Here is a 22,703-nt window from a genome sequence, read left to right as displayed (position 1 = left end):
CCTACATGCCGCACGGGGCATCTGGGGAGACGAAGAGCCCAAAGAAAGAGGAATACCTACACATCTCTACCTCCCCCTGGACGGCAGCTACCAGGACTCAGGGACCCCGGCCTGGCATGGGAGCTGTCCTTCTACGGCGTTTACAGATCAGACGCCTGGAACAAAACGCTGTCAAAAACCCCACCGCACCCCAACCACGAAGCCTCCAGAAAGAACGCCCGCCTCTCTTCCACTCCCACGTCCCCACCAAGCTGGCTTTCCACAGCACCTGGAGGAAAGATCCTGACATGACCCAGCCCACCACTGCTCTGAAACCTCTCTGTGCCCCGTCTGTTCCGGGAAGAGGACAGGTATCAGGAGGAAGGCAGGCGTCTGCTCGGAACTCCTGGGTAACAGAAGCAGGGAGGAGTGACCCTGGCTGCCCGCTGTCTCTCCCTCCTGGAGGACCCAGTTACCAGGCCTCTCAAAGACACGACCTCAGGGCAGTGGCTGCCTCTCTTCCTCACGGGGCAGAGTGTACGGGGGAAGCCAGAGGACTGGGGTTGGAAGGTGGCAGCGGGAAAGGATCCATTCTCCAAGCCTGGGATCAGGCAAGCTACTCACCATGGGTGATGTTTAACTCATTGCCAATGGCTAAGCTCCAGACTTTGCCTCTCACACTGGGAGGGATCCCCTGCCACCAGAGATCTCGAACTTTCCTAGAGCACCACCTGCACAAAAACAGAAGCATGGATTTATGAGTTTTTTCTCAGTGAAGAAACATCCGACCACCCCAGACCAGAAAATCAGGGGACAGAGTCTTGCACGTACAGTCCCCACGCTCATGGAGCCGCAGCCCCGCGCTCCAGAGGCCAGGAGATCAACAAGAACGGCTGTGACAGGGACGCCAAGGGCCCCGTGTGGGCAGTGAGGGCGCTGTTCTGGAGCTGAATCCTGTGTGACCGGCCCCAGTTTAAGCAAGTAAAGGGAAGGGCTTTCTGAGCAGAAAGCAGGGAATGAGAAACAGCCTGGGCCGCTGCAGAACTGCAGACAGCTGGGCACACTGAAGGGAGCCCCGAGAGCCCAGCGGCTGGCCACCACACCCTGCACGCAGGCCGGTCACTGGGAAGTGAGCCCCACCAGCAGTGGAGCCGCGGAGGCCTGCGGGCCACGAGGCACATGCACGGCCCACAGCGGGGATCGCCGCCAGCCGAGGATAACGTAAAGGGGCCCAGGCTCGGCTGGGGCTTCTCGGCACGGTGCGGGGAGAACAGCACAGGCTGCTGCGACTGATTCTGCCCTTACCTGTGGAACCCAGAGCAGATTCCTTCTCCCCTCTGCCCTGCAGCTGCTGAGACCCTCCCCTGGGAAGCGTTGTGAAGGTCAAGTGGGACAGAGCACAGGGGCGCCCAGCCGGAGCCCTGAACACGGGCTGCTGTCTAAGTGCCCACATCTAGCTCACACCAAGGGTCAGGCAGGGCAGGAGGCACCAGGAGTGGAGGGGCAGGAGGCATTTTGCAGCCACACAGGGAGACAGCCCAGGGGTTCTGAGCACCCCCATTCTCTTCCTGGGTCCCCTTTGAGAGAAAATATTTCCTGAGCATGTCCAGCCTATTAAAGACACCTAGAAAAGTGGGCTTCAGGAATAGCTTGTTTTCCTGGCAGAGATCCTCAACAGGGCCGTCTGACCCCTGTAACGAGAGCGAGGAACACCAGAGCGAGGAAAGTGCCAGAAGCAAGTCCCCAACATCCTGACATCCACTTTAGGTGGAAAGGGACAAGCCTGCAGGGAAACTCCCATCCAAGCTCCATGATGGCACCTGCTAACGGACCAAGACCCAGAAGAAGCCACCCGCCTCTGCGCGTGGCCCTAGGGACTGCTGTCTGCACACTGTCCCTCCCCATTCTGAACGTGCAAGGACGACAGATCTCTTGCTGTCCACGGGTGTTAAGATGACAGCAGGTGTCAGGCTCTGCTGCGTACTGGCCACTGGGAAATGTCATCAAAGACCCCATCCCCAGCCTCAGACAGAAGACATCAGATGCTGGAGCAGATGGGTGCAGTGTACCCAGGGGTCAGCCACAGTCCCGTGGGCAGGAATGTCTTCCCCAAGGAAGTACGAGCTTTAAAGAACGAAGAGTTAGCTGGAGGAGGTGTTACAGGACAAGGGCACTCTAAGCAGAGGGCACGGAACATGCAAAGGTCCTGCGGATGCCTAAAGAGAGGGGTCATCAAGGCGGGAGAGCTAGAAGGTGAGCCTAGATGGGAAGGGTTATCTCACAAAAGTTCCCACCAGGTAAGCAAAGGAACTCACACTGTATACAGAGCAGCAGGAAGTCACGGACATTCTACACTAAGGGGCGGGGGATGACACAGACCTGGGCTTTAGAAGGTTCCTCTGGATACGAAGCAAAGACAACCTGGGGGTCAGATGAGGGCTGTCCCAGTGTCCCGGCAGGGAATAGCAGGGGTGAACTGAGGTGGGGAGGGAGACCCACACCACATAAACGTAAAGGGTAAATTCACCGAAGGCTGTGACGGGAGCTCCAGTTCACACCGCTGCTAACGGCAGGTTCTAGAGGGAACTGCCAAGCCATCTAGCAGTACCCACCACATGACAGCTTACATTGTTTCCCAGTTAGGCAAAATCTCGTTGTTCCAGGTGAGGACGGCGTTGCCAATGCTCTCCTCCAGGCGGCACCTCTCCTCCAGCTGCCTTCTCCTCCGCTGGGCCTCCTTCAGCTCTGCAAACAGCGATGGCAAACAAGGATAGAGCATCGGTTAACTGACACCTGCCACTCGCACACAGGGTGACTTGGCTCAGAGTCACGCTGCGAAACACCCAGAAGACGCCACCCTCCCAACTCCCGTTCTGGGCCTCTCGGGGTGCAGGACACTTAGTCCTTGTCCACCTCTCGCTAAGCTTTTTAAGGAGAACGCACAGACAGAAGGACACGCGAGTGAGAACAGGGCTCAGCCACCTCAGGAGAGAAACCCAAGAAACTCCCTGCCCAGCCAACCTGGAACACTGCTGACCACCAGGTGCCCCCGGGCCCCCCTGCCCAGTCCCCTTCCCCATTGAGCCTCTAGCCTCACCTCTCACAGCTCGGGCACAAGTCATAGCGTGGGAGGAGCAACTTGGAGAAATCTCAAGCATCTTAAACTACACGTGCTTTTTGCTATTTCTTTTACTGCGCTATTTCGCAGTTTATCGCACTCTTTCTTTTACTAAAACAACATGCAGCATCTTAGCCATTCTCATGTACAACTGGCAGCACGGGGTACGTTCACATGGTTGTGCGCCACCCGCCACTCCAGAACTTTCTCACCTTCCCTGACAGAAGCTCACCACCGCTCTACTCTCCAGCTCTATGATTCTCACTGCTCTGGGGCTTCAGGTCAGCAAAATCTTACAATATGCGTACTTTAGTGAGTAGCTTATGTCGCTGAGCCCTCCAGGTCTGTCCATGCTCTAGCAGGTGGCAGAACATCCTTCCAGTTTACACTGAATTAATACTCGTGGGATGGGCCACACTGTGTTTATTACGTTTACTTTTTTAAACAGGCTGGCGTCTTAGGGTTTTTAAATGCTGCATGGGATTTCATCAAATCCAATGACATCGTCTTGTAAATGAGGAACGTGAAGGCCGGAGAGGGGAGGAAGTTTGCTCATCACCTCATCACCTTGGACTGAAGCTTTCCCCAGCCTAGCACTTCTGTCCTAAACGGTCTCTTTTCTCGTGTAAATTCATGGTATTACCTCCTTGGAGAAAGCTACTGGGAATGGACAGTCAGTGGAAACATATGCTTTTGATGAAAGATAATAAATTTCAGAATATTTAGGCATTCACCAAAGTTCAGGATCTAGGGCTCCGGGAGGTAAAAAAAAATCTCCAGAAAGACACGCAATCTCGTGGCATCTGACATAAGCAACACGTGTGAGAGCCGTTACCTCGTTTCTTGGCCTGAACCACCATTTCCTCGTACTGCTGCCTGTGTTTCTGGGCTTCTTCAGCTGGCTTCGCTGGGAGATTTCTTAACAAAAAACAAAGGATTTCTACTATTACAAACATCAAATAAAAGTCTTTGAAAAACAAAATTTGAGACTTACTTACTAAAAAAAATAAAAAACTCAAAAGACCAAAAAACTACATTTGTTAAGATGACCCAAGACACAGCAATTTCTTAAACTAAAAAGATTTAATTACAGAAGTAAAATAAGCTCAGTATTTTAAAAAATCTGAAGTACAAAGTTAGTAGAAGGAAAGGAACAGCTGCCCATAAACACTTGATCTTCTGGTATTTTTCACCCCAGTCTCCAGAACAACTGCGAGCTGAGCACGGCACCCAGGCAGCTGTCACACTTTCTGAGAAGCAGGGACCCCAAGGGCAGGTGTCACACATACGGAGGAATCCACTTTCCTACCAGTTTCTCCAGGGCACAAGCTTTCTATCAGCTACTGGCTCATCTGTGTTCTTTTACATAAAATGTGTGTCACAGTTCTGAGCATATAAATGGGGTGTGCAACTTCGAATCCTGGGTGAAAACCTCAAAAGCCTGGGCTCCTTCAGAAGGTCAATCTGCAGGCGCTTGACAGCTGGGGGCAGCAAGGTTGGGCTGGTATGTTCCCCACACAGCACAGCCTGCATTCTGGCATATTCTGAATGACTGCCCGCCTTTCTGCCAGAAGGCATGGCACCTTCTCCCACAGGCCCCGTTTCTGACAGTGCTGGGAGGGTGGTCCCGAATGGGCTCTTCCCGGGTCCCTCTCCATCCTTCTAACCCGGCATTGCAGGGACTCTCTCCCCATCCACCACACATACACCAGGCCCAAGGCCCAAGAGTTAACATTACAAGATCCATTTCTGGGTGGCTCAGTTAGTTGGGCGTCCGACTCTTGATTTCGGCTCAAGGACGTGATCTTGCGGTCATGAGATTGAGCCTCACAGCGGGCACTGCTCTTGGCATGGAGTCTGCTTGGGATTCTTTCTCTCCCTCTCTCCCCCCAACTCACACGTGTGTGTGCTCTCTAAATAAGTAAATAAATAGAAAAATAAAATCTTACCCCCCCCCAAAAAAAGACTATGACCCACTTTTGCAGATTTCAGGGTGGGCAGGGACCTAAGAGACCACTGTCTTAACAAGCTCTCTTTTTCCCTCTATCCAAAGCTGTGGGATAGTCCTATTCAAACACAATGTTCACAGAAGCTCAGTACTTAAAAAGAGACTGGCTGTGGCCTGGGACAACGCAGCAGTCTCTTTACCTCACTGATGCCTCCAAACGTGATCTGTAAAACCAGTCATCAAAGCCCATCTCATCTGCCGACAGACTCTAGAGGCCCCGGGACACCAGAGGTGGGCCCGTGTACAGCAGACCTCCAAGAAGCCAGCCGGCCAGGCCAGGAGCTGACCCACCATGCTGGGGTGTCCCCGCAACACCCCCTTTGCAGGACACTTCCCTGTTTCTTGCCATTACAAGTCAGCCCATAATGTACAGTGGCTACTGAAGTATTTCTAAATGCTAAATTACAATGAAAAACCATCTGAGTGGAAAACCTTGGTCAAAACTTTTGTGTTAATGAGAGTTTTGCAAACCGGTTATAATTATTATCATAGAACACACATTAACAAAGGGAATAATGAGGAGCTGAGGATTTTAATATGTACCAGGGGTTACTCTTCTTCCCTAGAGTGACCCGAGCTCTTAATTCTAACACAAATGTGATCAACAAATTGTGCTTATCTACTAAAGCAAACATCCTAGAGATTCTTAGAATCTTTTGAAGACTCACGCTGGTCTGTCTTCCAGGATGAGAGCGGTAGTGGACAGTGGCTCAAAATCAAGATTCTTCCTCACATTCTGCTTTGGAGAGGGCGGCTTGCTGGGTCGTCCAGCCTTGTCTTCATATTCCTGGGACAAAGAAACAATGGGTAACTCTGGGCCTAGCTGGTTCTGATACTACAAAGTCCCTCCAAGCACAAGAGAGCCGTTTTGTAGTGAGGTCCTTTAAGTCATTTTGAGGTTAGCATATTGAAAATATGTCCTTTTTGAAAGGAAACACTGCCAACTAGAGGGGTCGGTCATATAGCTCTGCAGTGAGGACTGCAGCTGCCCCTGCTGCTGGGGGCTTGCGGGGGGGTCACTGAGGACCACCATTCCAGCAGCCCCCCTCAGGCTTTATGCTTTTCCCGGATAAGAGCTGTTTTCTGGCTTCTGGATGATGCCAACTTCTACGGGTTATTGCAGTGGCCACTGGGAAACTCAGGGCCATAGCATTCATCTGACCCCTGGCTTCATCCCCGACATGCTTCCAACCCAAATTTCAAACCCCTTTCCTTTTATCTCATGGCATTTTATATGTTTTTGTTAGCCCTTCCAACAGTTTCCAACATGAGGAAAAGGTTAAACGTTTTTTGCAAAAAATAATTAGAAGTGTTTCTTTTCATAGATGTACTTTTTAAAGTACAGCTGACTCAATGTTACGTTAGCGTCAGGTGCACAACATAGTGATTCAGCCAGTGTGGTTGCCTCGTATCGCCATGAACGCTATGACAACGTCACGATGTTCCCTGTGCTGGGTCTTTTGTTCCCATGATTTACTCATGCCCTAAGTGGGAGCATGTGTCTCCCACTCAGTCCCTCCGCCCCCACCCCCCCTGGCAAGCATCAGTGTGTTCTCTGTACTTATGGGTCTGATTCTGCTTTTTGTTTATTCATTTGTTTTGGTTTTTACATTCCACATCTCAAAGAGATCAGATGGTATTTGTCTTTCTCAGTCTGATTTATTTCACTCAGCATAACACACTCCAGGTCCATCCACGATGTTGCAAACGCGGTTCCATTTTCTTAAGAGCAGGAACATAAAAAAAAAAAAAATTATTTAACATCTTTGTATGAAGCCGTCACTGCAAGTGGTTACGTAAATACTGGTGCTACAAGCAGACTCACTAGCACTGGGTCACTGATGTGTCCCACGGATTGTAGCCCAAGGCTTGGTCACACCTGGTGACCCACATTCCCAATGCCCAACCAGAGGAGTTCGGGGAGTCAAGCAAGTTGGCACCAAAGAGTCTGGCTTCTGGAACAGCGTGTGCGTTGTGTGCCTGTGCATGTGTGTGCGCGCGTGCATGTGTGCGCACAGGCACATATGTGCGCGCCCTTAGCCCTCTGCCAAAGAGAAAAACAAAACAATACTTTCTTATTGCCTATGTTACAGAGAAGGCTCTTGGGACCCTCCTGCTCGAGGGAAGACCATCTAACTGCCAAGACAGGAAAACAAATGAACAGTTAACCCACGATTTATTATTTTGTTTAAAGATTTTATTTATTTATTTGACAGACAGAGATCACAAGTAGTCAGAGAGGCAGGCAGAGAGAGAGAGGGGGAAGCAGGCTCCCTGCCGAGCAGAGAGCCCGATGCGGGGCTCGATCCCAGGACCCTAGGATCATGACCTGAGCCGAAGGCAGAGGCCTCCCAGGCACCCCTTAACCCACGATTTAAATAACCATTCCAGAGAACAACAGAAGCAATATCACGAGCAGAAAGCCACTGATTGCTAAAGGAATTAAACCAACACTGGCTGCCAAAGGGCTGTTACTGGTAACATTATTTGGCCAGCAATTATTCCCTCAGCCAGAAGAACCTAGAGAAGCCTCTAAAAAGTAGGAAGGCGAATTTGTTTCCTCAAAGGCTGCAAGACGGGGCACCCCAAGAAGCAGGTGGGTGGAGCAGTTTCTGTGCATCTGGGTGTGCAAGATTACATGCCGTCACCGTCTACCCTGAAATGGTCCCACTAAAACACCAAAATGACTCCTAGCTACCCGAAACTGAGAAAACAGACTCCCTCCTTCATGGAGTCAACATCTGAGCACACATGGTGTTGGGCACTCAGCTCTAACTTCACACGGCCATCGAGCCACTGGAAGCTTCACATCTAGCACCAGGATGTCAGAGTCTTGAATTTTAGAGACAATCTACCCAAAGCTGTGTGTTAAGAAAGATTCTGAGACATACTGGATTTTAACAAGAATTAGTCCCGAATGCCCCATAAGGTGCTACTCACCTGCTGACCACGGAGGCCGAAGATGGCAAGCCCAAGTTAAATGTCCCAGAACATGGACACCCATTTCCATTTGCTTTTGTGTGCTTTACACACACAGTCTTATTCTAGCTCTGTGGCAATCTCCATGGCAAGTCTCACCCCATTCTACAGACAGGGTAACTGAGGCTCAGAGTGAAGTGCCTTACCCCCCAAGTACACAGCCAGCAAGGGGCTGGGGTTGGCCATTCTGCCACTCTGCACCAGCCCAACCTCTTTGTGATTACACTCAAACAGGTATGCAGTTTTAGAGGGAAAAGGCCCAGTTCTACACGGGTTAAGTGCAGCCACTGGAGCCACTGGAGCCAGATGGGGGTGGGAACAAATTCAGATTCACCGAGAACCAGTTGCGGCCTCCAGCAAAGCCCTTACTGGAATCCCTGAGCTGCATGTCCACACGTCCAGAAAGGGAAGGAAGCCGTACAAACCAGAGAGGACTATCTAAGGAACAGGGAGAAGCTTTGTGCACAGAAAGTTCTCAATAAAGGGTAGCCCTGGCTGCTGAATGCCATTACCCTTAGGCCTGAAACAAGCATATAAAAAAAGAAAAAGAAAAAGAAAAACAGAAAGAAAGAGAAAGCAAGCAGGCCACCAGCCCTAGGGCCAAACAATCAAGGAGCCCTACAAAGTCTGCAAACAGCACAAATACAGAAAGGAGTAAAAGTAACCAAAAGCCTTGATTCGTAACCAAAAAATATCAGATCCCTTCAGTTAGCGCTCAGAAACTCTGTCACAACAACATGTACCACCGCACCGCCAACGAGCCGAGAGCTTTGCGAGAACCTGACACACACGTCAGCGTGACTTTGCCTTCCCGCCAGCCCTCTGAGCCAGGAGCCGCCTCTGTCCTCACGTCACAGATGGAAGGTACAGGCTCAGCTGTCAGTGACCAGCCCGCTGGGGAGCGTGGGACCTGGGGTCAGGAGACACGAAAGCAGCCACACTTCCCAGGACTCTAGAATGCACGAGAGCCGCTCACAGACACGATGAAGAAGTAATTCAGTCATTCACATTCTGTCTAAGAAAAGCTTTCAACCATGACAGAAACCTGTAATACTGAATTAAGGGCAGAGGTAGGGCAAATACTTTTGTTTTAACCACATAAAGCACTGCATGATTTAAAAAAAAAAAAAAAAAAAAAAAAGTGGCTTGTCCTGCCCATACTTGAAATTACAGGGAAAGCCTTTCCAGAACTCCAAACAGCACTGCCGGTGTGAATGTCGTTGGAACGTTGGAAACAGTCACAGGTCTCGCTCCACACCTAGTTCTTCCAGAGCCTCACACGGAGGTGTCAACAATTAGCTCATTTTCCCAATGCAACAAACTGACTTTAGAAACCAGAAAGGACTGACTGCCCTTTTCTGCCACCTGACCGTCGCCACCATGGACCACGCCTGCTCCTGAGAAGGGCCCGTCCCCACCCACCCTGCCTCACTGCCTGGTGTCCCCACCTGGCTGAGGGTACAGAGGGACAGATGTAAACACTGGCCAAGAAGGGCCTGACTCCCTCAGGAACCGGGGTGATCCCAAGAGGCTCATGTGACCTTGCCCAAGTGGATTCTGTGACAGGCACATAAAACCTGGAGAAGTCTAAAGTCCAAAGGACTTGCTCCTGATCTTCCTGAGGATCCCAACCATTTAACTGAGAAAGCTGTGGCTGTCTGAAAGCATCCTGGGAATAGAAAAGATAAAGATGCCGAATTCTGGCCCACTCTGACCCAGAGCTGGGTTTACCAGTTGGCTCCATATTCCTAAGACCAGGGAAGTCTTGTCCCCTCCCCTCAGTTGGAAATCCGAGTCACCCACAGCCTCTGTTTGCCCTGATTGCATAAATTTGTCTAAGCACTCAGCAATAAAATCATTGTTTAACCAGGAAAAAAAAAGAAAAAAGACAACTATTCACTCCAAGGCTCCTTTGGGGGCGGGGGGTGCGGAGGGAGGAGGGCTACAAAAAAAAAATCCCTGGAGAAACGACGTTCTGCCATGACTTACCAGTGTTAGGCACGTCATGGGGACGGGGACAGAGTGAGAAGCAAACAGTGAATCGGAAGCCTGGTTCCTATTCGGGCAAGAACTCCTTGTCCTCACTCAACCCACCTCCTCATCTCCGGGAAGGCTCCCAGGAGGAGGGGAGGTGAGGCCCGCTCCAGAGCTACTAGAGCGTGAGCCCTTCTGGGGGCCAGGCCTAGCCTTCGGCCAGTCTCTCCTCACAAAGTTTTTCTCTTGTTGGGACCCCTATGGGATCAAGTTTTGATTAGCCCGCAGGCTGCTCAGTACAGATCACCCTGCCCCACACTGCCCAGCCCCAGAGGAAACAGAGAATGGGGTTCTTCAAAGTTCCAGGGATAAATCAGTTTAAGTGGTCATGATAACATTTTCTTTAAAATCAAACAATAAGAGAGAGAGAGAAAAAAAAGCAGAGTCCACATAATAAGGACAGTTTTTTCAGTTCTATACTAGTTTTATCTCGGTCCAGAGTCTCAACTTAAATTGTGTAAGGCACAGGGGATGGGGGTGCAGGAGATTGTCAAAAAGGTTTACAGGCCACTCATTAGTCAGCATGGGAGGTCCCAGCCCCTGCCCTGAGGAGTTTACTACCCCCCACATCCTGCTGGGAAGACCAGACCAAGAGCAGCAACAAACAAACCAGGGGCTGAGCCATGGGTGTGGTCTGATGACCCAGCAAAGGGTCAGGGGAAAAAGCCAGGACAGCGGAGCAGGGTCCCAACTCCATGCAGGGGCCGAGAGCCAAACAGCTTTAGCAGGCTTTAGCAGGAGGAAAATGGAAAGGGCCCTCATCTGCAAAGGGACCACACGAGGCCAGCCCTGGAGGAGACCCAGACCTCAGCCCTGAAGGGCTCTGGGAGGGGCAGTAAGCCGCAGAGCCGAGGAGAGCAGATCAGGAAAACTGCCGCAAGAGAGCAAGGCTGGAGGACTGGGAGTCTACAGCGGCGGGAATCCAGGACAGCATCTCATCGAGGGTGCACCCGAGAGGACACAGGACAGGGCAGATCGGGGCTGGACACTGGAGAGGCATCCTGTCGGCACCAGCCGCAGCCAAGGGACACACAGGAGCAGGCTTGTCTGTGGGTCAGGACCAGTGTGTTACATGGGGAATGGTGCTGAATCCAAGTGCCAACAGCAAGCTCGCTGGAGCCGGAGGGATGAGCCTCGAGAGAGGAGCTGGACTTGGGGCCAGCTTGAAAGTGAACTGTGAGAGGAGCCCGTCTGATGTGCCCTGCCACAGGAGCCACAGCCACCATGTGATCGTGTGATCGGGACAGCGCTGAGGGCAAGGATAAGGGTGACAGACTCCTCAGATACGTGTTTAACTTGCCATTAAAGAGGAAAAACAAAAGACAGCGGGACAAACATTTGTTTGAGAGGAGGAAGAAAAGATCAAGCTTCTTGAATGATGAAAGCATTCCCGGCAGGATGACAGGAGGGGAGGCCCCCAGGCTGCCTGGAAAACTCCTCAGGCTGGAAAGAGCACAGCCGTCCGACAAGACCTGTGCTCCAGTCTCTGACTCAACTTACACCGTGGCAAGATTAGACTCTTCCCACAAGAGAGCTAGTGCTGCAGGGACCTCGGCAACAAAGCAAGGCGGGTCATCACGCGTGATCCCCACAAGACCCACCGTTCACAGCACCACAGTGGCCACACCTTCATAGGCCAAGAGCCCAGGCAGCCTGCAGGGGAAGCACCAGGGGGCCAGTAGGCCCAGGTTTCAATCTCAGCCTCCTCAATGACCACCATCAGCAGTGTGACCTTGAGCGCATTCCTTCGCCCTTCCCCTGAGAATGGATTATCAGATGACAGCCACGGCAGGTGCCCAGAAAATGGCTAGGAATTCTTTCCATTGCCGAGTACTACAAAATCACCCTTCTCAGTATTTCCCCAGCAGGGCCGTGGGGAAACGCAGAGCAAGGAAGAGCCTGGAAGGACACAGCTGGCTTCACACCTTGCTATCGGTGACACGCAGTTGGGGGGGGGGGGGGCGGGGAGAGAGGCTCTGGTCTGTTGGGACGTTCAGTGGCCTGTCCAGGTCTCCCAAGGACTCAGCCTTCCGGGAGGCCGTCCTGGTGACCACCCGCCTGACCTCACAGCGAGAAGGCCCCCTGAGGACCTCCGGGGCTGCTCGCCGGCAGCGCGGTTCCGAGAGCATCCCCCATCTCACCGGAAATGGCATTTGGGAAAGCAACTGTGGGGAACCTCTGTTCAAGGCCGTGCTCCTTACAAAACACGCAGAACACCGAGTTAATAGGCGGCCTGGGTAGTGCAATGTCTTAAAGACGAACCCGGGCTTCCAGCAAGCCTGGCCGCTGCTGCCGTCTGATCCAACAGGGCGCAGGCTGCCCCCGCCCGCCCCCCGCACGAAGGCTTCCCCCAGCATCCCGGGCAAGGCCCCCTGGCCGGGGAGAGGGGACCGGGCCTGGCCCGGATCGGAGAACAGGCTGCAGTCCCCCGCGGGGCGACAACAATCAGGACGCGGCGGCTCACCCTTCGGCCTCTCACTGCCTCCGCCGAGGCCGACCCCCAGGGGAGAATCTCTGACCGCCTCCGCCGAGGCCGACCCCCGGGGGAAAATCTCGCGGAGCCGCACACACAAAGCCTGCGGGGAGGCGCGCGGGGAACACGGCGGCCGCGTGCAAGCCTCAGCTCGCTGGAGCAGTGGTGTGCAACACACACACATGCACACGCACCCGGGCGCACCCACGCTAGGCGCCCGGCCGGTGGGCGGGCCGGCCGCACTCACCATGAACGCCGCAGGGCTCAGGGGCGCGCGGCCGGCGGCTCCATGCCCGGGCGGGCTCCGGCGGGCTGCTCCGGGGACCTCGGGCGGCGGCTCGGCGCGCGCGCGCGCGCGCGGGCGGGCGGGCGGGGGCGGCAGGCCGCTCAGTGGCGCGCAGATGCCGCGCCGCCGATGGGATCGCGCGCTCCGCGTCGGCGCATCAGGCCTGGCTCACGGGCGGTGGGCGGGGCTATGGGCGGGGAGGGGCGGGGCTCCCAGCTCCCTTCACCTCCCTGGGGTCCGCCCCCCCGCCCGCCCGGACGGTGGCCCGCACCCTCAGCAGAGCGGCACCGACTGGGAGCATCCCACTACAAACCATACCCCAGCTTACAGGTGCAGGGGCAAAATTCCTTCCCGGCAGCCCACGGGTCCAACGTCCAGGGGTGGACAGACTGGGTCTGGGCCAATGCCAAGACTCCCCGGGGATGGAAATGCACAAGTCTCCAGACTAGGACAAGGAGGCTTCCACAGCTGACTTGCTGGAGGCCAGCATTCCCGAATTGCCACCAGAAACTTCTTCACTGGGAAGAAGCCTAGGATTTCCACCCAGCTGTACTCAAGAAGATGGAGGAGTAACGGGGAGCACGTGCAGACACGGGAATTGCCACAGGTCATTGGCAGGTGCAGCCATTTTGGAGGACAGTCTGGCATCCCTCAGGGGCCAGTACACCGACCACACCCCTGTGAGCCTGCCCAAGAGAAACAAAATGTCCCTCCACAAAGAGACCTGTTGCAAATACTCACAACATGAACTCACATTAACTGAAGACATGGGATGGGCAGGAAGGCTCGGTGCACACAGGCTACTGGACAGGCGAGCCCCAAAACATGACTAAGGTCATCTGGAAGATTCTGTTTCTATGAAGTTTCTTTAAAAGGCAAATCTCTAGACAGAAAGCAAATTACTGTTTGCCTGGAGCTTGAGGAGGGAACTGCCAACAAGCCTGAGGGAACTTTCTGGAATGAGGAAAACATCCTAATACTGGAGTGCACTGATACCTGCACAGCTACATAAATTTCCTAAAAATCACTGAACATGGACAATGAGAAACTGTATAGTAATTATATTTCAATAAAGCTGTTTCAAAAAGTAACAGGAGGATCAAGGGAGAGAGGTTGATACTGGAAGAAGGATTAGGGAAAACCTTAAGAGAAATTACTCGAAATTTGGAAGACAAAAGCATTGGAGTGTGGGGTGTCCTTTCACTTCATCCCTGGGCACTTTTAACATATCAGCCAGTTTATTCAGTCCTCCAGGAGGGTGTGCCCATGTTATTTATTACTTTATTAGAGCCCAGAAAATGTGACACACTAACTTGTACACTGATGTCCAGTAGAAAGAACAACTCCAGAGGTTGTATTTTCTTGTTCCCACCAGTCTGTAGGTTTAAATTCAACCTAACAATCTTGTTCTAATTCTTTTTTTGTTTTTATGCCAATAAATGCCTAGTTCTTCAAATACCCTTATCATCAATTTTACCACCTCACTCAACTTCTCCATGTTTTAAATGAATTTTTGACCTATGGTCATGAAAGAAAGAAAGAAAGAAAGAAAGAAAGAAAGAAAGAAAGAAAGAAAGAGGGAAGGAAAGAGGGAAAGGAGGGAGGGAAGGAGGGAGGGAAGGAGGAGGAAAGGGAAAAAAGAAAAGGTAAATGTCATGAGAAAACAGCAGAATAACTGTTTTATACCAAGAGAATAAAGAGACAAAAAAGCTAAGGGCAATACGCAAGCCTGACTGGATTCTGGTTCATAAGAACAGTGTGGTGCAACTGGGGAAAAGCAGAATGTGGTCTGGTCGTGAACATGGTCACAGTCACATGGAATTACTGACCATCCCCTTAGGTGTGCTAACAGTCTCATGCTGACCGTAGGACAGCTTCCACTCTGTAGACCTGTATGCTGGCATATTGAGGGGTAAGATGTTACGATACCTGCAACTTACTTTCAAATGGTTCCATTAAAAAAAAAAAATAGAGGCATGATAATATGAATATCCTAATGTCAGTGACTGTTCCGTCTCAGCGGACCATATATGGTGCTTACTGAATTATTCCTGGAAACTTTCTGTAGGTTTAGAGTTTTTCTTCACAAGTGAAAGGGACTATGCAATGTCTGGTGACGGTCCTTCAGATCTTGTCGCAAACAGCAGAAATGCACCCCCTGTCCTGCCCTCCGGGACCAGAATAAGGCCCATCATTCTCTCCCAGCATCAGCGTCCGTTGCTCACAGCACTGATCACACTTGTAATTACATGTTTATTTAAAATGTATTTCCCTCGGGGTGCCTGGGGGGCTCAGTGGGTTAAGCATCTGCCTTTGGCTCAGGTCATGATCCCAGATCCTGGGATCGAGCCCTGCATCAGAGTCCCAGCTCAGTAGGGAGCCTGCTTCTCCCTCTCCCTCTGCCTGCATCTCCCCCTGCTTGTGCTCTCTCTCTCTCAAATGAATAAATAAAATCTTTGAAAAAATAAAAAAAAAAGATGTGTTTCCCTCAGGGGACCATAAAACCTCTGAGAACAGTGGCAGTCATTTCCCCTCCCTCCCTTCCATCCTTCCATCCACACACTTCTGGTGATTGGCCCCAGGAACACAGACGAACACAGACGAGCACAGTCCCTACCCTCATATCATCCCAGACCAGCAAGCAGAAGACTGCTAAACCACAGACGTGCCCAAGACACCTCCCAGATTTCCAGAGCCCCCGGAGGCAGCTGACTGGCCTATGGGCTAACTGTGGGCTTTCTGGAAGGAGTTCCTGGAGCCAGAGAGGGCTAACACTGCCAAGCTCCCTTCCCACAGACGAATGGGTTCTCAGCCCTCACGACTCCTACGACACCTAGGGCTGCATACACTTTAGAAACCAGCCCCTGGATCTCACAGGGATCAAAAGATTACCGAAGGAACAACTTTCAGTCCTGGGGATTTGGTTAAGTAAATCATGTTACACAGAAAGCCACTATTTAGTAAAAAATGAGATCATGAAAGAACATCTAAGGATACGGGAAAATGCCTATGTTGTCATAAAAATAAGAAGAAAAACGCCCACAAAGTGGCCTGTTTTGAATTTTGACACTCATTCATCCACTTAACAAATATGTATTAACTACCCACTAAATCTTGGTGCAGTTCCAGACCCTGGAGATAAAGAATGGTTGAGCAAACAAGTTCTAGACCTTGCTTTCGTGAGCTCGTAGTCTAGCAGGGGCTGAGAGGCAGGCCATAAATAAACAACCAAGCAAGAACTTAAGATGGGAAATAGCGAAGTCTGTGACCGTGATGGCTGATGGGGGCCGGAAAGGTCATCCAGACAGGGAGGGCAGGGAAGACCTCTCGGAACACTATCTAGGAGGGAGCACTGGGCTGAGACCCAGTGAGTCTCATTCAGTCCTAATGATCCTAAGAGGTAGAGATTGTGTTAGGCTGAGCCATGGCCCCCACTTTAAAACCATGCTGGAATCCCCAGCACCTGTGAATGTGACCTTCTATGGGAGAAGGGGCTTTGCCGATGTGATTAAGGTTATGGACCCTGAGATGGGGGGAGATTATCCTGGATTATCTGCAGGGACCCAAAATAACCACAGGTATCCTTAAAAGGGGGAGGCAGAGGGGGTGTGACTATGGAAGAGAAGGAGACAAGAGGATCAGAGGTTGGAGTGAGGTAGCCACATGCCAAGGAATGCCAGCAGCCTCCCAGAAGCTGGAAGGGAAAAAAGGAACTCCCTCCTAGAACCTCTAGAAAGACCAGCCTGGCCAACACCTTGATTTGGGCCTGGAAGACACATTTCAGACTTCTGACCTCCAAAGCTGTAGGAGAATAAATGTGGGCTGTTTTCAGCCCCCAAGTCTGTGGCACTGTCACAGTGGCCCCAGGACTCTAATACAGGCAATGCCAGTGTCCCCTCCCCCACCTCTCTGTCCCCAAACATGGCACCTGAGGCTCTGAGTGGCCTCTTCGGAAAGGCAGCAGATGGGAGGTGGCAAGGTCCAATCTGAACCCAGGCTGTCTGACTCTAGAGCTGAATTCTCTGGGGGACTGCCCTTGAACTAATTTCAGTTTCCTACACTGGCGCTCCCTTCACACGCCCACAGCCACATTAACGATTAGACTCAGCCATGAGACCAAGGAACAAACAGAGCACTTGCCTATTACTTCCGGAAACACCACGGGTAGTTTCCACTACCTTCTACAATGCAAAGGCCCCATCCAAAGTGCTTCCACGCGGACGAGTGGTTTTTTAAAAGTAACACTCTGAGTTCAAGTTAGACAAGTCACAGAGAGGTGTGGAAAATGTCTCGCTCTCCACCAATCTGAGGTTTCTCAGAGTCCTACACAGTCGCCTATGAAGGAGCACAGAATATAACACTGCAAACATGCCACTTTGGCACACTATTCCGAGTTAAAGTTTCTCGAGAAACACTGAGTGCGAGGACACTCTGGCCTTCGTCTGTCCGCCTGAAAGCAGGAATAAGTCTCCTGTGTGAGAGGTACCCTCCCTGTATCAGGAGGGACAGAGGCATCCTTCCCACCAGAGACTGAGAAATCAGGGCCAAGAAGGCTGCATCAAAAAACCTTATTATGTCTTCACTAATCTACTACCCCAAGTCCAAACCCAAGTCTCCCATACATACAAAATTAGTTTTTTTCCTGTTAATCTGTCTTATGTTTCATTACAGGACGGGCAATGGAACCTAGAAGGGGAGAAGGGAAAATTTTCCACCCCTAGCCAGCTGATCAGGTCTCCTCAGGCCACCTGCCGTGCATTGGGCCCTGCACTCCAGGCTGGACACACAAGACAAGCCAGCCAGCCCTAGGGCCCTCGCTCACTGGAAATGTCTTCCCGCTGCTCCAGTAGTGTTTGAGAGACTATAAAATACCCGAGAATCTCAGTCTTCCACTGCGAATTAGATCAATGGAAGAGCGGTGTTCTTCGGCTGTCACTCTTTCCATGTCAACACATTAAACTGCCCAGACAAGGGCAAAAGCATTTGAAAGCTCCCAATGGCCACCTGTCTTGGTCTTCCTAGGAAGCTGCCTCCGTTCTGCTGCTACCATGAAATGTATCTTTCTGGTTCTAGTGACAGGATGGGCCACCAGAATGCAGATGCCATTGCCGGAGCCCAAGGTCAGTGGGAAACCGGGTTCAGAATGTGAGTGGTTGGGGCTATAGTTCAGGGGTAGAGCATTTGACTGCAGAACATGAATGGTGCTCTCCGGCTCAGCACAAGCCTACTGTAGCTTTGAGTCGTTTCTTTGTTCCAGTTTCCCCAATACCTGGCATGCGCATGCCAAAGAGAGTGTGCGCAGCTCACATGGCCTACGATTCCACAACGACTGCATTTATGTGGTCGAAATGTGTATGCAAGCAGTGTGGGAAGGTGGGCACTAACCTGTCAGAGACTCCCACCAGGAGGGGCTCAGAAGTCTTGGGGTGAAGAGGGCGTTCCTGTTTTACCCTACCTACATCGATCATTTGTGTCTTTTTTCATAAATTATTTTGAATTTGAAACAAAACAAAACAAAACATTTTTTAAGCCATTTCAGATGGAATCCAAGGCTGATTTGCCAATTGTAATTTCCAAACCACACTGAACATTCCTGCAGCAAAGCTGGTTTGGTTTTTGGTTTTTATGTGTTTTGGCTTTTTTTAAATTTACCCTCCCACGACAGCGAGGGTGTAGCCATGAGGTTAGACTGGAACAGGAGGAGCCACTGACCTTTACTGAGCTCCCACTGGACACCAGCCGCTGCCCCGGGAGTGCTTTCAGCCTACTTGACCCTCCAAGCACGGGCAAGGTGCATAGGACCTTTGGAGAGTGGGAAACTGCAGTTCGGGCAGATAAAGTCGCTGGCCCAGGGCCACACAACTGACTGTGGATGACAGAACCAAGACAAGACTTGGGGACCCCTGATCCCAGTCAGAATCCTCTCATGGTTCCCCTGCCTTCCCAAACTGCAGACCTCTCACCCCTGCCCTGTCAGAGGCCCCCAGGAAGATCTGCGGGAACTAATATGTGGGCTTCTGTTCCCAAATCCCTCTCTCTTCCTGGGAGCCACATAGGCAGACAGATGGAGAATTTTTCACTTCCACATCAGGAAAAATAAGCAAACCGTAAGAGGTACTATGCACTGGAATTTCAGAGTTTCTATCCCCGAAAGGCACTTGAAGTACAAGAGCTATACTTCTCAGTACAAGAGCTATACTTCTCAGAATAAATTAACCATGACCACAACAGTGGGAGACAATCTATCCAAAGAATAAACACAGAGGTCAAATTCAATGACCTTGTCATTTTCCCTACAGAAACTTCCCATCACTGCTCTCCCTTCTCCTCCAGAAAGGCCTCATGTACAAGTCTGATAAATAATTAACCTGCTCCTTCTCCAAAAACCCAAATTAAGCGGGACTGGAAATTTTGCGCGACCACCTCCTGAGACTCCACCGAAAGGTCCCTATTGCACACAAACACATGCTGTCTGGCACCTCGACAAGCCCAAACTTCCAGAACTGGTTCAGCTTCCAGTAAGGGACCACCACAGCTGTTGAACGCAGCCCTCTTTGCTCTGGCCACTGGGCAGCTCAATGTCTGATCTGTACCATCCCTCTGGAGGGACATGGGTTGTGTTTGGGGACACCCATTCACCTCTGGCTTCATCTTGCTATCTTGGGCCCGAAACTCCTCAAATTTTTCCTCTCTCATTCTGCACGCATTTTTTGTTTTGTTTCATTTTTTTGTTTTTTTAAAGATTTTATTTATTTATTTGACAGGGAGAGCGAAAGAGCACAAGCAGGCAGAGCAGCAGAGGGAGAGGAAGAAACAGGCTCCCCACTGAGCAGGGAGCCTGATAAGAGGATTGATCCCAGGACCCCGGAATCATAACCCGAGCCTAAGGCAGTTGCCTAACCAACTGAGCCCCCAGGCACCCCTTTTTATATTGTTTTAACTGTTTCTTTAAAAAAAAAAAAAGATTTTTTTAATTCTTAAGTAATCTTACACCAATGTAGGGCTCGAACAGACAGCCTCAAGATCAAGAGTTGTATGTTCTACCAAAGGAGGCAGCCACATGCCCCCTACACACATTAAAAAATATATATATTTCTTAGGGGCACCTGGGTGGCTCAGTGGGTTAAAGCCTCTGCCTTCGGCTCAGGTCATGACCCCAGGGTCCTGGGATGGAGGCCTGCATAGAGCTCTCTGCTCAGCCGGGAGCCTGCTTCCCCCCCCCCCCCCGCCCCCCACCGGTGCCTGCCTCTCTGCCTACTTGTGAGCTCTGTCAAACAAATAACTAAAAAAACTTAAAAAAAAAAAAAAAAGACTTCTTTAAAAAAAAATATTTCTTAGACTAGGATGGCTGGGGGGCTCAGTCTGTTAAGCATCTGCCTTCAGCTTGGGTCATCATCCTTGGGGTCCTGGGATCGAGTCCTGCATCAGGCTCCCTGCTCAGCGAGGAGCCTGCTTCTCCCTCTGCTTCTGCCCCTCTCCCTGCCTGTGCTCACCCTCTATCTCTCTTGTTCTCTCTCTCTTAAATAAATAAATAAAATCTTTTTATTTTTTTTTTTAAGATTTTATTTATTTATTTGACAGAGATCACAAGTAGGCAGAGGTGGGGGGAAGCAGGCTCCCCCTAGCAGAGAGCCCGATGCGGGGCTTGATCCCAGGACCCTGGGACCATGAACTGAGCTGAAGGTAGAGGCCTTAACCCATTGAGCCACCCAGGCGCCCCAATAAATAAAATCTTAAAAAATATATTTTTTAGAGTAGACATGCACACAGAACAAAATTTAAAAGATACGAAAGGATATACAGAGAAAGCAGGTCACCCTCCTCCCTATCTCCCACATGTCCAGTGAATTCCCCTCTCCAAAGCAATTCGATCACGATCAGCTGTGTAAGTGTCCTTCCAGACAGAGTCACTGTGTCTACAAATATATGCATGTATCTTTACATGTACAGAGCACACTCAGAGAATGGTCATTTGTTTTGCTTTTTAGGATCTGCACTTTATTCCACTTAGGGATTTAACCAATTCCCTACTGCCAGGCATTGAGCTTGCTTCCAACCTTTGGCGCTGGAACCCTTAGCAACCATCATTTTACTTACATACTGATTACTGATATACTGATTCATCTCTAGGATGAATCCCTAGAAATGGAAACGTGGGTCAAAGGTGCCCTGATGGATTCATTCGTTGTACATTATTTTTTTTAATTAAAATATTTTTGATGTACATAGTTCTATGACTTCTAACAGCTACCGCCACCACAGAACAGAAAGTTCTACATCTTTCTTCCAGCCATCACCATCACAACCAAGATGAGGAGAAATTCTACCAGCCCCAAGACCTCCTCCCTGCCCCTCGCACCCCACGCCATCCCTGGAACTACGCCTGTCATTTCCAGTGTGTCACATGTATGGAATCATATAGCCTGTCAACTTTTGAAACTAGGTTCCCACGCTCAGATAAAACCCCCGAGGCTCACCCAAGATTGTCAGTATGGTGGACTACACCGACTGATCTTCAAATGCTAAACCAGCCTTGCATTCCTGGCAAAAATGCCACTTAGTTGTGGGGTATGACCTTTTTTTTTTTTTTTTAAGTATTAATGGATTCAACTTGCCAATATTCTATTGGGGATTACATGCATCTTCATAAGGGAGACAGGTCTGTAATCAGATTTTTCTGTACTGCACTTGTCTCCTTTGGTAGCAGGATAATAGAGGCCTTGTAAAATGTGTCAGGAGCTGGGCTCGCCTCTAAAACTGGTGTTAGTTTTCTTTAAATACTGGCATAACTCACCAAGGACACTCCCTGGGCTTGGAGATTTCTATTTCTTTAATAATTAGAGGGTGATTCAGGTCATCTAGTCATCTTGGATGAGATTTGGTGACTTGTGATTTTCGAAGAAATGGACCATTTCATCTAAATTCTCAAACTTATGAATATGGAGTTATCTGTGACATTCTCATTGTTGTTTTAATTTCTGTGGTATCCCCTCTCTCACTCTTATTGATAATCTGGTTTACTTCTCCTTTTGTCAATTTTGCTAGCGTTTGATCAATGTTCTTCATCATTTCAAAGAATCAGCTTTTGGTTTCACTGTTATTTTTCATTTTCAGTTTCACTGATTTCTGTTCTTATGTTTATTATCCCCCTCCCCTTGGCTTACTCTGGGTTTATTTGCTTCTTTTATGGTTCTTAGCGTAGAAAATCAGATTATTGATCAGAGAACTTTGTTCTTTTCTAACATGAGCCTTTTAACACTTTAAATTTCCTTCTAAGCATTATATCCCACAAATTTTGGTATGTTCTATTTTCATTCAGTCCAAAATATTCTCTAACTTTCTTTGTGACCTCCTCATTGTCCCATGATTTATCTAGAAGTGTGTTACTTATTTAATTTCCAAGTTTTGGGGTGGGTTCTTGCTATCTTTGTGTCACGGCTTTGTGATCTAATTCCACTGTGGTTAGAGAACCTATTTTGTGTCATTTTAATCCTTTCAGCTTTATGGTTGCTTTTATAACACAGGTTATAGTCTATCCTGGTGCACGCTGTATGCACGCTTGTCAAGAATGTGTGCTGTGCTCCTGCGGGAGGCCGGAGCGTTCTCCAAACACCCATCAGTCCAGCCGGCCCATAGTCAGTCCTTCAGAGTCCTGGCTGATTCCGTCAGTGGTCTATAGGTCACCGTTTAGAGTCGACAACCCAGTAGTAACTGTGGACTTGTACACGTGTTCCAGCTCTGCCCATCTCTGCTTCATGCATTCCACAGCTCTCGTGGGTACACACACATTCAGAGTCATTCTGTCTTTATCAGGTGACATTCTGCC

At 50.3% G+C, this 22,703-nt stretch overlaps 1 protein-coding gene across 5 annotated transcripts in view; it reads right to left on the bottom strand.

The window, feature by feature from the left end:
* TBC1D14 (TBC1 domain family member 14) overlaps positions 1 to 22,703 on the bottom strand; it is a 101,981-nt gene that overhangs the window by 25,426 nt on the left and 53,852 nt on the right. For 4 of the 5 annotated variants that reach the window (XM_032855448.1, XM_032855474.1, XM_032855456.1 and 1 more), the window contains exons 4-7: positions 5,774 to 5,892; positions 3,933 to 4,015; positions 2,607 to 2,724; positions 604 to 710 (exon numbers count right to left, since the gene is read on the bottom strand). In XM_032855448.1, coding sequence (XP_032711339.1) covers positions 604 to 710; positions 2,607 to 2,724; positions 3,933 to 4,015; positions 5,774 to 5,892 — 427 coding nt within the window. Of the gene's footprint in view, positions 1 to 603; positions 711 to 2,606; positions 2,725 to 3,932; positions 4,016 to 5,773; positions 5,893 to 12,838; positions 12,898 to 22,703 lie in introns of those variants that run through there. The other variant, XM_032855483.1, reaches the window with a different exon arrangement.

The sequence above is a fragment of the Lontra canadensis genome, unplaced genomic scaffold (assembly GCF_010015895.1).
Source record: "Lontra canadensis isolate GAN:19392208 unplaced genomic scaffold, GSC_riverotter_1.0 scaffold1, whole genome shotgun sequence".
Classification (NCBI taxonomy): Eukaryota; Metazoa; Chordata; class Mammalia; order Carnivora; family Mustelidae; genus Lontra; species Lontra canadensis.
This window is presented reverse-complemented; position numbering and strand designations above follow the sequence as displayed.